Consider the following 12,264-nt stretch of genomic DNA (forward strand, 5'->3'; position numbering starts at 1 on the left):
GGGGGGGGGCGGGGGGGGGGATGAAGTTAGTTACTTCTTGGCCGCCAGGGAGGCCAGCTGGCCATCGATGTCCTCCTCCTGCTGCAGTGGGTGCCACTGGGCGATGGGGCGGCGCGGGTTGGCCAGCATGTCAGACCAGTGCTTCAGCCCCAGCCCCGTGGCCTTGCTGCCCACGAAGATCTTGCCGATGGCGTCGTTCTTGCCGATCTTGTCGTAGTCGAACACCGTCACCGCCACCAGGATTTTCTGTGCAGGACAGAAAAAGGAAAAACGTTTTTCAGGAACAGAGGGAGTGGAGGAGTGGAGATGGAGGAGCGGTGGTGAAATGGAGTGGTGGAGGAAGGTGGAGGTGGTGGAGGAAGGAAAGGAGTAGGAGGTGGTGGTGGTGGAGGAGGGGTGGAGAAGGTGGAGGAGTAGGAGGTGGTGGTGGAGTGGTGAAATGGAGTGGTGGAGGAAGGGGAGGTGGTGGAGGAAGGGAAGGAGTAGGAGGTGATGGTGGTGGTGGAGGAGGGGTGGGGTGAAGGAGGTGGGATGGAGGAGGTCGGACGGAGGATGTCAGAAGGGGAGGGAGGAAGGAAGTTTGTGCAAATGGATGGGATTGGGATTGGTTAATTTACTTAAACTACTGAGCTTTCTGTCTCACTGTTGGCGATGGGATCACAAGATCACCGCTCTCCAGTGCGATCCAGTTTTGTGGTTTAGCACGTTGGGTCACATATGGAGCATAGAAGAAGCCAGAGGAACTACCAATTCTACAGGTCTGGATGCTATTGGACCGAGGTTGGTAGGCTAGTGGGGTGCCCTACCTGCATCTGTTCCAGGGGGATCTCGAAGCTGAAGGACTCGTTGTAGTACGGGTTCAGCGTGTTCTTCTTCACCGTCGTCTTCTTCTTCTTCAGACGCTTGCCGCCCTGCAGCAGCTGGATTTTCACGTAGGGATCTGCAACGGGCCGTCGTTAGCAACAATGCTACATTAGTGACCACACCTGGATCTTCGCATAGGGATCTGCACCGGTAAACGTTAGTAACAATGCTACATTAAAAACAACAAATATCTCTTCACATCAATCAATCTGAAGATGGCCTCTTTGGCAATAATGTTATCAACAATGTTAGCAACAACGTTAGCAACAATGCTACAACATTAGCAACAGAAAAACAACAATGTTAGCATTAATCTTAGCAGATACATTAGCCACAACGCTAGAATGTTGATAATAACCAGAGCAATAATGCACAGCATATCAATAACGAACAAAATAAGATCAGTATCATCATTTGTGTGGGAGAATATCAAAGTCAAAACTAGACAAAAAACAAACAGTATCACGCCACCGCTAGGAAGACTGACCTTTAAATCAAGTAGTCTGGTGAAGGCAATTAAAACAAACAGAGCATGGATACGAATCAAACAACAAATAAACATAAACCTAACCCTACCAGACAGTCCACAGGCGTCCATCTTCTTCAGGTTCTTGGCCTCCAGGATGCAGACTGTGAGTTTACCGGCTGTCGGGACGTAGCGCAGGGAGATGCAGATATCTCCCAGTTTCTCAGGCTGGAAGGCAACAAGATGGAGGCAGTCACAAAGATTAGATATTAATTAGCTTTGTTAGACATCAACCAAAGCCCTTATCTTCTCAAATGTTTCAAGGTAAAGATGATCGAATATGACATTTTCTAAACTCTGTTCCACCATGATGACAGAGATATTGGGTAGACGACTTCTCTAGAGACTGAGATGAACCGTTTGTTTTGGAATACCATCAAATAATCCGCTCTGTAGTATAAACTGCATTAATTACGCATTTTTGCCCACAGCCCAAATACCTCCATGAACTGCCCAATGCTGGCTCGAAACCAGAAAGAAATAGTTTTGATAGTAAAATGTTCCTTGGGGCCATCATCGCGCAACAAGTAATTGGAGATAATGCAGATTCAAGCATTAGTAAAACCCTGAACTTTTGACAGATTTTGACAAGGCATCGGTTCTTTTTGCAAGCAATTAATTTAGACGCAGAGCCTTTTGAATTATCGTTCATGGGTTGAGAGCACATTGTTGAAAACGGTCTTCTTAGTTTTTTTTTGTCAGTTATGAAGTGATGCCAGTCTTTATTTTCTTACAAGGTTATCTTTTACGCCCAAACCTCTAAAGTAAATGAGCAGATGGGCTCCACATCATGACTGCATAAGGAACGTCATGTTTTATCACTCCAACATAAATCACTGAAAACAACAAACAGTATTTGTGTTTTGCAAATTCAATCTACAAGGTGCTCAGGAAAATAAGCCAGAGCGACTCATGGGTTTACTTATGGGTTACAAATCCTGATTGGTGACTTTGGGATAAAGGTGTTTTTAAGGTGTGGTTTGTCTTCACCGATTGTGTGCATCGCTCGGTGGCGATTGGAGGCTTTGGGTTTCACGGGGCAGTGCCTAGACTGAAACATGTACGGGGCAGTCATGGTTCAAAAAATCGGGTTACAAGCCGCGGCGTTCCTCTGGAGAGACACGGTAATGTAGTAAGCGTTTTGGGATACCTCCTCCTTCTCCACGCTCTCCAGGTCCTTCCACTCCTCGATGGGCTGGCCCAGGTCGATGGTGTTCATGGGGATCTTCACCTCGCCGATGATGTCGTGCTTGGAGAAGCGATCGTAGTCAAACACAGACATGCACACCGTCTTCCCCCCCAGCTCCTCGTACGGCACCTGGTGGGAACACAGTGGACACAGTGGGTGTGTGAGCCATCGCTACGGTGCGCCCATGCTCATATATGCTGTGCCGGGATTACATTGTGCACATCAATGCAATGCTATGCTATGTTATGCTCTGCTATGTTACGCTACGTTACGCTGTTATGTTACACTATGTCATGTTATGCTATGTTATGTTATACTATGCTATGTTATGCTATGCTATGTTAATTTAAGCTATGTTACATTTTTCTATACTTGGTTTCATGATGCTTCATTAGAATATGCATCTTTACGCTATGCTACATTACGCTATGCTACATTACGCTATGCTACATTATGCTACACTTCCCATCTCTGTGCTGTCCTACACAACAGGTTTGTTTACCTTAAGTAACATAGGTGCAATAATAACGATAGTAAACTAATTATTACAATATTAATAACTCGGCGAGAATGCAAATAAGTAGTGGAATCCTTCAACTCAGCGGCATCCCAGTGAGCGGTGAAACGAGGGCTACCACGTGTTAATTAGCGCACTCGCAGGTTGTGCTATCCGAGTCTTTGCCCAGGACAGGCAGCGTGCCGTGGGGGGGGATCTTGTGTACGGACAGACGGGGCCTCAGCCTTCAGCCGAGAGCCTCCTCTCAGTCCTCAAAGGGCCTCATTAGAGCCCGGAGAGGCTCCGGCGGCAGAACCAGGCCAGGGCGCGCGCTGCGTAGTGGAACCGACCGGGGCTATCGGCATATGCTAAGACAAATATAGAAGAAGTAGGAAGCTTCTTGTGGTTATTAACTGAGAGAGAGAGAAAAAAAATCCCTGCATAATGCAAGGGAGTTGAAGTTGTTGCCTGGCAACCGAGCGAAGGCCACTTTCCCATCAATCTCTTTTTTTTTTTTATTGTATTGTCAGATCAAATATTCACGATCGATTGGAGCTCGGCGTGTGTGTTCTCCCCTCAAACATACCTCTGATTGCCGTCCCAAATCCCCACCCAACTCCACAGCTACCAACAAGCAGACCCCACCACTAGCACCTACCCAACCCCACCACTCCCACCATCACCCACTCACCCAACAACACCACCCACTCAACCCCACCCACCACTCATTCCCATCACCACCACCACCTGCTCAATCCCAACACCCCCCATAAACCCCATCAGCCCCACCACCACCACCCACTCAACCCCATAACCAGCCTCTACTCAACCCCACCACCACCACCCACTCGACCCAACCATCAGCACCACAACCACCCACTCAACCCCACCGCCATCACCCACCCAACCCCATTGCCCACAAGCACAACCCACCCAACCCACTAAACCCCATCACCACCAACCAGCCCGCACTCAACCCCAACACAACCCCACCGTCTCCCGTTAGATGTGATTGACCGGTTGGGGAGGAGGCGGACCTTGAAGACGAAGGTCTCGTTGAAGACGGGGTTCAGGGTCTTCTTGTGGACCTTGGTGTCGAACTTCTTCTTCTTGTCGGGGAGCAGCGACACCTTGACGTAGGGGTCCGACGTGCCCCCGGAGTCCATGGAGATCAGGTCGGCTGCCTGGAGGATGCCCACCGTCAGCTGGGAGGGTGGAGGAGTTGGGGGTGGAGGAGGAGGAGAAGGTGGAGGAGGAGGAGTTGGAGGAGGAAGGGTGGAGGAGATGATGGAGGTGGGGGAGAAGGAGAAAGAGGTGGAGGAGGAAGTGGAGGAGGAGGAGGAGGAGTAAGGGTGGAGGAAGTGGAGGAGGAGAAGGAGGGGGAGGAGGAGGAGAAGGTGGAGGAAGAAGAGGTGGAGGAGGAGATGGAAGAGTATGGAGGTGGGGGAGGATGTCAGAAGGGGAGGGAAGAAAGGAGAGTGGGTGGAGAGAACAAAATGTCATTAGATTGAGTTGGGTAGACTTCTACATCAGTGTTTTACTCCAGTATTGTTGTCTACCTGCCTGCTTGCTGTGTGCCTGTTTGGCTGTCCGGCTGTCTGTCTGACTGTGTTTATCTATCTAGCTTTATCTCTGTCTGTCTGTTGAGTGTGCCTGTCTAGTACTCATTGTATCTATCTGTACGTCACTAATATCTATTTGTCTGTCTGTCTGTCTCTCTGTCTGTCTGTCTCTGTCCCTCCACCAAGCCTGTCTGTCTGTCTGTGATTGTGTTTGTATTCCTCTCTCACTGTTCGTTCTGCAGATCTCTGAGCAGATGGTTTTTCCCAGCGTGATGAATGGGCCGAGCCGCCATACTATTCATGTAGATGAAACCGACCCGTGTGAAGCACAACTTTGAATCCGTGGGCTTTTCCTCCTAAACGATTCCGCAATTTACCGCTCCATAAATCATCTGTGTCAAATTAAAACGCCGCCTTCCTCGGCTGTTTAGCAGGAGTCAGAACAGACCGCGGTTGCGTGAATCGAAATTGATTTATTCACACTGAGAAGGCGTGGGCCCAATCTAGCCACCACCACTGGACTCAAGTCTGGCTCCTTAATTACCCCCTTATCCGCTCTGGAGGAAAACACTTTGGAAAACCTCCAATCTAACTAATTTCTCCTTAAAGGTTTTAATTGATGGAGCGAAACAATTCTTCCTTCCAATCAGTGTATTAAGAGAGATAAATGTTCTATGAAAGTGTGATTGCACCCACCTACACACACAACGAATAATAAAAAAAACACGGTTTGTTCTAATAAAAACTCTACTGACCTTTGTGTTCTCAAAGTCATACTCGATGGAGTACTGCAGCTTCCCCAGCTTCTCCTCCTCCTTCTCCTCCTCCTCCTTCTCCTCCTCCGTCAGCCCGGTCTCTCCCTCGTCATCATCGTCGTCCTGGTGTTTCTGCAGGGGTTGAAGGTCAGGGCTCGGGGTTAGGTTTAGGCTTCAGTGGGGTGAGTGGTGAGAACATGTAGAGGCCCAGGGACAGCATGCCACAGACCCACAGAGCTTCAGGAGGTGGACCGTCACCCCTGACAGCCCACCTCCTCAGGGAACGGTCACCGCAGCAACCGGCTGGCCAGGAGTGACTCCTCGTCCTGTGTTTGGTCTACTGGTTCTTAATGGGAGGGTTTCAATCATGTGATCTGAAGCTCCATCAGTTTAGGAGTTTAGGGGCCGCCATCTTGGCACTTCTTGCCCAGAAGTTCCAGAATAACAGATCATCCAGTTGTAGTTGTTATTCTTAGAATAATGAGGAAGAAGCACCAAAATGGCGGCCGGGAATATGCCTGACATCATGTGAAACCTTCCTATTCAGGTGGTTTTAATTATGGGTTAAAAATCCTGATTGGTGACATTGGGATAAGGATTCAGATTTTAAGGTTGGGTTTGCTTTTAACCAATTGTGTGCATCGCCTGGGGCAATTGGAGGCTTTGGGTTTCAGTACAGGGCAGTAGCTAGAGTTCAACATGTACAGGCCAGGACCTAGAACATGCTTTGTGCAGAGGACAGTGCCAGTCAGGCAGACCACGTGGAGGCGAGAGCATGCCATTTCTAGAAGAGTTCACTTTTCCTGAGGTTTGACCTGTGACCTTGTTATTCACTGAGCATTTTGTAAATACTGAGATGAAGGATAGAATAGACGGTTTATTTTATGTGTTTAAACAACCGTGTTGTGGATTTAATGACCGTTTAAAAATTACTTTTGGATTTGGCTATTTTCTTCTGGGTGTAGCTAATTTGTAAAGCGTGTTTGTATTCTCATTCACCGAGCCGTTGGTAAATACTCAGTGTTTCATTAAAATGCTAATTTGATGTTCTGGATGGTTTGCCAGGGGTTTGCACTGAGACAGATTTAGGTAGATGAAGAATCACAGAGGAACTTCTGACAGTCAGTGTGAATAGTAAGAAGAGCATAAAGAGAAACGTATGGCATAAGAAACAGTAAGCAGGCTGAGGAGGCTACTTCCTGGCACATAATTTATGCACGTATTGTATGTTGTACCTCCTTGCACTTAAAAGTAGTACTTAGCATTGTTTAGCTTATCTTATCCTAGATAGCTTTGTTGTATACGGGCAATAGGTTAACCTTACAATTGGTTGGTGGTTCTATGAACATCCGTACTGTACCGACAGCGATATATTGTTGTTTCTCTTTCTTCTGACAAATGTACTTATTGTAAGTCGCTTTGGACAAAAGTGTCTGCTAAATGCCCTAAATGTAAATGTAAACGTACTTCTTGCTAATACTACTCTAGCACGGTGGTGTTTTAAAGCCAGACCGCTCGCCTACATGTGCGGATGTGAGCAATCAAACCAGATAATAACTTAATTATTTAGAGCTATTTATTCAAAATAAGGGCCTCAGTGTAACTCGGTTGTCCTGGGGATTTACAACATAAGACTCAAACACCGCTCTATCAAACTCTCCATTCCTCCATGGAAGGGTTTCGCGTTTTAACAACATGTGATGTCAAGGTGAGAGTTAAGTGATTGTTGCTGGATAATAGCCCCGTTGCCAAGGTTATGCTATCTGGTTGGAGTGTGGAGAGGCTTGCGTAATGGCTCCTTTCAGGCGATCCAGGATTTACAAAATTCTCCTACGCCTCGTCTTCAAGTCAAGATGTTTTTTGGGGTGCATTCCAAAAGGTTTTTAAAAAGCTGTAGGGTATTTGTTTATGTTGTTCATGCATTTTTTAAATCATCACCGTTGCCATGTCTCCTCAACAATCATGCCCTTGATTGCATGCACATATTAATCGTGTTAAGTAATATCTTGCATATCAACTCGTAGCCCAATACGGTTCATATTGGAGTGAGGCACATACAATGTGTTAGAGGGTTAGGCTCTCTTCTCCGGGGTTTATGGAGCTCATCGTAGCTTTCCGTTTAGTACATTCATTACCACTCATGACAACGTTTGGACGAAGAGAGTAAAAATAATAGAAATGAGGCAATACAAGGAAGCTAGGACATTCCATGAAACCCCCTCCCACCCCCCACCAGTAGGGGGCAGAGAGCGACACGCTGTGCTGTCCACCTACCGTAGGTTAGTGTCCGTCACAGTCAAGAAACACGGGGCAACACACAAGACAAACACATATCAAGAGGAGAAGAAGAGAAAAGGAGGGAGAGCACAGAGGAAGAAGGGTTCAACTCACAAGACACCAGGGCCAAACACGCTACTGAAGAAGGACACCATCACTGCGGGCGTGATGAGGAATGACACCCTCGTTTAGGCTGCTGGCGATTCACCATCGCTCACTCCCAGCCAAGGACAATTATTCATAATGTGGACACAATAAATTGATTGTTTTAATTAACTAACTGTCATTGGTGCACGGCGGAATCTGCATATTTATGTCAGTTCATTTTAATACTGGATGAATCATTTTACTTTCTAAACCCGCACGACCCGATGCTATAAACGACTGTGTTGAAATGGAAGGTCATTCCAAAAAGACAGCCAATTTCCCCAAAGTCAAAGTCTTTTTGTGGACTTGTTGGTTTTTGTCCTGCCGGATTAGAGTGTGTCATTTTTCATCGGCCAAGACAATGGAGTGCGTCACACACTTTAGGAAACCACAACGGAGCAACAACATCGAGAGTAAATTGAGGGGAAGAAAGCTCTCCTTGTATCCTCCAAAGTCTGCGCTAAGAGCCGCTGCTAAGAAAATCAAACGGAGTTAGCCAACAAACATCATAGCAATACCGACAACAACTATAACAATAAAAACCACAACAAAAGCATCGTCAACATTACCTTCAAACAATTGTCATGAAATCTCACTTTAGCGTAACGGCAAAAAAGTAGAAAAGCGAACAGAAAATCGAAGTAAAACATCGAAAGCACACGGTTAAGATCGCTAGTGGGGAGAGCTCTAACGCTAGTGGGGAGCGCTAGGTGGGAGAGCTCTAGCGCTAGTGGGGAGAGCTCTAGTGCTAGTGGGGAGAGCTCTAGTGCTAGTGGGGAGCGCTAGTGGGGAGAGCTCTAGTGCTAGTGGGGAGCGCTAGTGGGGAGAGCTCTAGTGCTAGTGGGGTGTGCTAGTGGGGAGCGCTAGTGGGGAGAGCTCTAGCGCTAGTGGGGAGAGCTCTAGCGCTAGTGGGGAGAGCTCTAGCGCTAGTGGGGAGCGCTAGTGGGGAGAGATCTAGCGCTAGTGGGGAGAGCTCTAGTGCTAGTGGGGAGCGCTAGTGTGGAGTGCTATAGTGGAGTGCTATAGTGGAGTGCTAGTGTGGAGTGCTATAGCGGAGCGCTAGTGTTACTGCGCGGGGCCGAATCCCGCGGCATCGTACCTCACCACCCTCCATGTTCTTCATGTTGAAGCCGTCCTTGCCCTTCTTGCCCTTCTTGTTCTTCTTCTTCTTGCAGCAGCACTTCTTGATGATGCAGAAGCAGCAGGTGAGGATGAGCAGGCCGGCCACCACCGCGATGGCGATCAGCGCCCACGGAGGCACTGTTGTGGGTCACGACACACACACACACACACACACGCACACGCACACACACACACATGCAAGCGCATGCGCATGCACACACACACACACACACACATACGCACGCACACACACACACGCACACACACACACACACACACACACACACAAAAGACCAAGATGAAAGGTTAAAAATGGGATGTTGTGCATGTGAAATGTGAGGTCAAAGTCGTGTTCTTCACTTTAATGTCGCACGGTGGAATTGTGCATTCATTCAGGTGATTGTGCAATCACCTGAGAGAGCATTGTCTGAGCCCATCGCACTTATAGAGCTTAAAGAGCTTTTCAATAAGTAAAATGTCATTTAAATGTAGCTATCAATTACAGATGAATTGACCATGATATTATACATATATTTTGTTATCATTATTAGTTATTTTATGAACATCAGACCAAAATGAAAACGTTTGTTGGTTAGTATTGGTGATTAACTATTTGTATCACGAGTAGTGACAATTACCGCAATCATGCATCATTTGCTAATATTTCCCCATCTGCAGACATTTTTCTGTGCATGCTTCTGTTCATCATTTCACTAAATGATGTTTGTATGCTGTGGGGTAAATAGGTCTCTAATAATTTGTTCACTTAGTCTGAAGTTGCAACAAAAAACAGTGTGTTTGTGATTAGAAAGTAATTGTATATTTCTGGATCACTTCAGACACTTAAACATTGCAGCAACAAATACTGCTATTAATTTGCAATGTTCTGCCCAAGTGCTATCGTAATCTTTCTTCTATCTCCATCCCTCTATCTCAATCTTTCTATCTCTCTGTCTAACTCTGGCTCTCTCTCCCTCCCTCACCCTCTCACCCTCTCTCTCTCTATCTCTCACACTCACAAGCCATCGCTCATGGCACAGAACTCATGTCAAACATAAAGTGAAATGAGGCAAATACAAATAGCAGTGTAGGATTTCATTTTGAAGCGGCACGCCATTAGTTTGAGTGCATTGCTCAACTGGCATCTTGCAATAACCTATACCATCCTAATGTGTGGAAATTGCTGAACTTCCTTGTCTGTGGTAAACCCTTGACCTGTCTGGGAGGGATAAAGTCAATATTATCTTGCCTTATTTTCTCTCATCTCATCTTTAGCTTCGAGAGGAGCAGCCACGCTCAGCTGTTTTCTCTGACTGGTTTAAGCGAGTCATTCTTAAGTCATGTGTTGTGAATAAGTCACAAAGAGTTGGACCATAGACGACATTTTTCAGAATGATGCAAAACTGGAGTTTGTGTTGGCTGTTTCACATCGTCTACTTAAATGTATTCTAGTTGATATGATCTTTACTTAAGGGGTGATTCCAAGCCACCAGGTGTGAATGGTATTAGCCATTACGACCTGTTTGAAAATCTGCCTTTTCCTATGTTTAAGTGACATCAGAAGTTTCAGTGTCCACCTAGATAGATCAGCCTACCAGCCTACTCAGTGGACTGTAGCAAACGTTGCTGATCTATCCATCATACATCTAGGTGGACACTCCCATTTGTGATGTCACTAAAACACAGGAAAGGGCAGATTTTCAAACGGCTTGTAATGGCTCCCGACGTGGGTATCAGAGAGATACATGATCTGATAGAGACTGTTGATCTGATGCATGAACTTTGAAGGGTTTGAGACCCGAATTCTGTCTGGGTTAGAATCCTCGAATCCGGGTTCAAGTCCCAGAGAAAGGACCATGTTCCTTTAGGTTGGGTTGGAGTCCCAACGTGGGTATACCAGAGAGACTGTTGATCTGATCGTAAATACATTGCAATTTCTAAAATGCTTTTTTAACTTTGCCTTTATTTTCTATCTATTGTACTCTTCTTTTTTCGTTTACTTATCTATTATTTTCTTTTTATTGTATGACAATGCAATACCTTTTGCATGTTGCATGTGAAGCTCTTTGAGTCTGCCTTGTGTATGAAAAGTGCTATATAAATAAAGTTGCCTTGCCTTGCCTTGCCTAATCAGACTCACACCTGGGGGCACAATATCACCCCTTTAATGAATCAGTCTCCAAGCCAACGGTATCTTATTTCCTGACGCAAGATCTAGAACACAGCGAGGAACTCACGCGGGATCTTGTCGATCTCGTTGAGGAACTTGCTCTTGATCTCCTCAAACATGTCGTTCTTGCTGATCTCCGTGTTGTTGGAGCCCGACAGGTCGGCCGCCGTGGAGGCCAGGGCGGGCGTGGCCGTCACCGCCACGGTGGTGGCGCCGGTGGGCTCGGCCGCCACCATGGCGTCGGGCTTGGTCTTGAACAGGTTGAACTTCATGGTCAGAGACTAGCAGGGGCCTCCCTGAGACACACAGAGCACAGAGAGAGAGCGGTCACATACACTGAAACGCATGGTTAATAATAACTCTCTTTGTATTCCCCTGGATGACTGACTGTGAAGGACAACTTTTTGTTTTATTATCAATGCATGTTCTGTAGTAATTGGAGATGTTTAGCTTACTCCAGTAGCTGAAGCATAATTCGTTAAATTAGCTTTTCTCCAGTAGCTGAAGCGTATTTAGTTAATTTAGCTTACTACAGTAGCTGACGTGTAGTTCCTTATTTAGCCTACTACAGTAAAGTGTGGTTCGGTCATTTAGCTTACTACAGTAGCTGAGGAGTATAGGTCCTTTAGCATTTTGTAGTTAACGGGGTCAAAACTGAGGGGGAACCTTTCATTTGACTAAATTGGACATAGCAGGCATCATTGTGTATGCTTTCCAGATATTTCAATCTGTGTCCTTTCTTGAATTTCAGGAGACGTCATGATGGTGTACAGATACTGATGGCTGTTAATTTATTTCCTGTAATTAAATTCAGGCTATAATAGATGATATGACTCTGCGATGGAGTGAAGTTAGATGATATTCTGTTGATCTTCTGATGTCGGGTAATAAGTGAGTGAGTGGTCCAAGGGGAAGGGTGGTAGAGATACGACCAGCCTACAAATTACCACGCACACACACACGCACACACACACGCACGGATCGCGTCCACGTTCGAAGTATGGATAGATAGAATGAGAGATAAACACATTAGCTTGGAGAGAGAGAGAGAGAGAGAGAGAGAGAGAGAGAGAGAGAGAGAGAGAGAGAGAGAGAGAGAGATAGATAGATAGATAGATAGATAGATAGATAGATAGATAGATAGATAGATAGATAG

General features: G+C 46.3%; 1 protein-coding gene across 1 annotated transcript; it reads right to left on the reverse strand.

Moving 5' to 3' along the window:
* Positions 1-30: 30 nt before the first annotated feature.
* On the reverse strand, positions 31-11,380 carry LOC311339405 (synaptotagmin-2-like; the record flags this gene model as incomplete). Its single annotated transcript, XM_084464785.1, has 8 exons — positions 31-246; positions 807-940; positions 1,441-1,558; positions 2,541-2,708; positions 4,113-4,280; positions 5,393-5,524; positions 8,916-9,076; positions 11,176-11,380. The coding sequence occupies 8 exons, from the start codon at positions 11,378-11,380 to the stop codon at positions 31-33; spliced, it is 1,302 nt and encodes a 433-aa protein (XP_084320911.1).
* Positions 11,381-12,264: the final 884 nt, after the last annotated feature.

The sequence above is a fragment of the Micromesistius poutassou genome (genome assembly GCF_964030765.1).
Source record: "Micromesistius poutassou genome assembly, chromosome: 2".
Classification (NCBI taxonomy): Eukaryota; Metazoa; Chordata; class Actinopteri; order Gadiformes; family Gadidae; genus Micromesistius; species Micromesistius poutassou.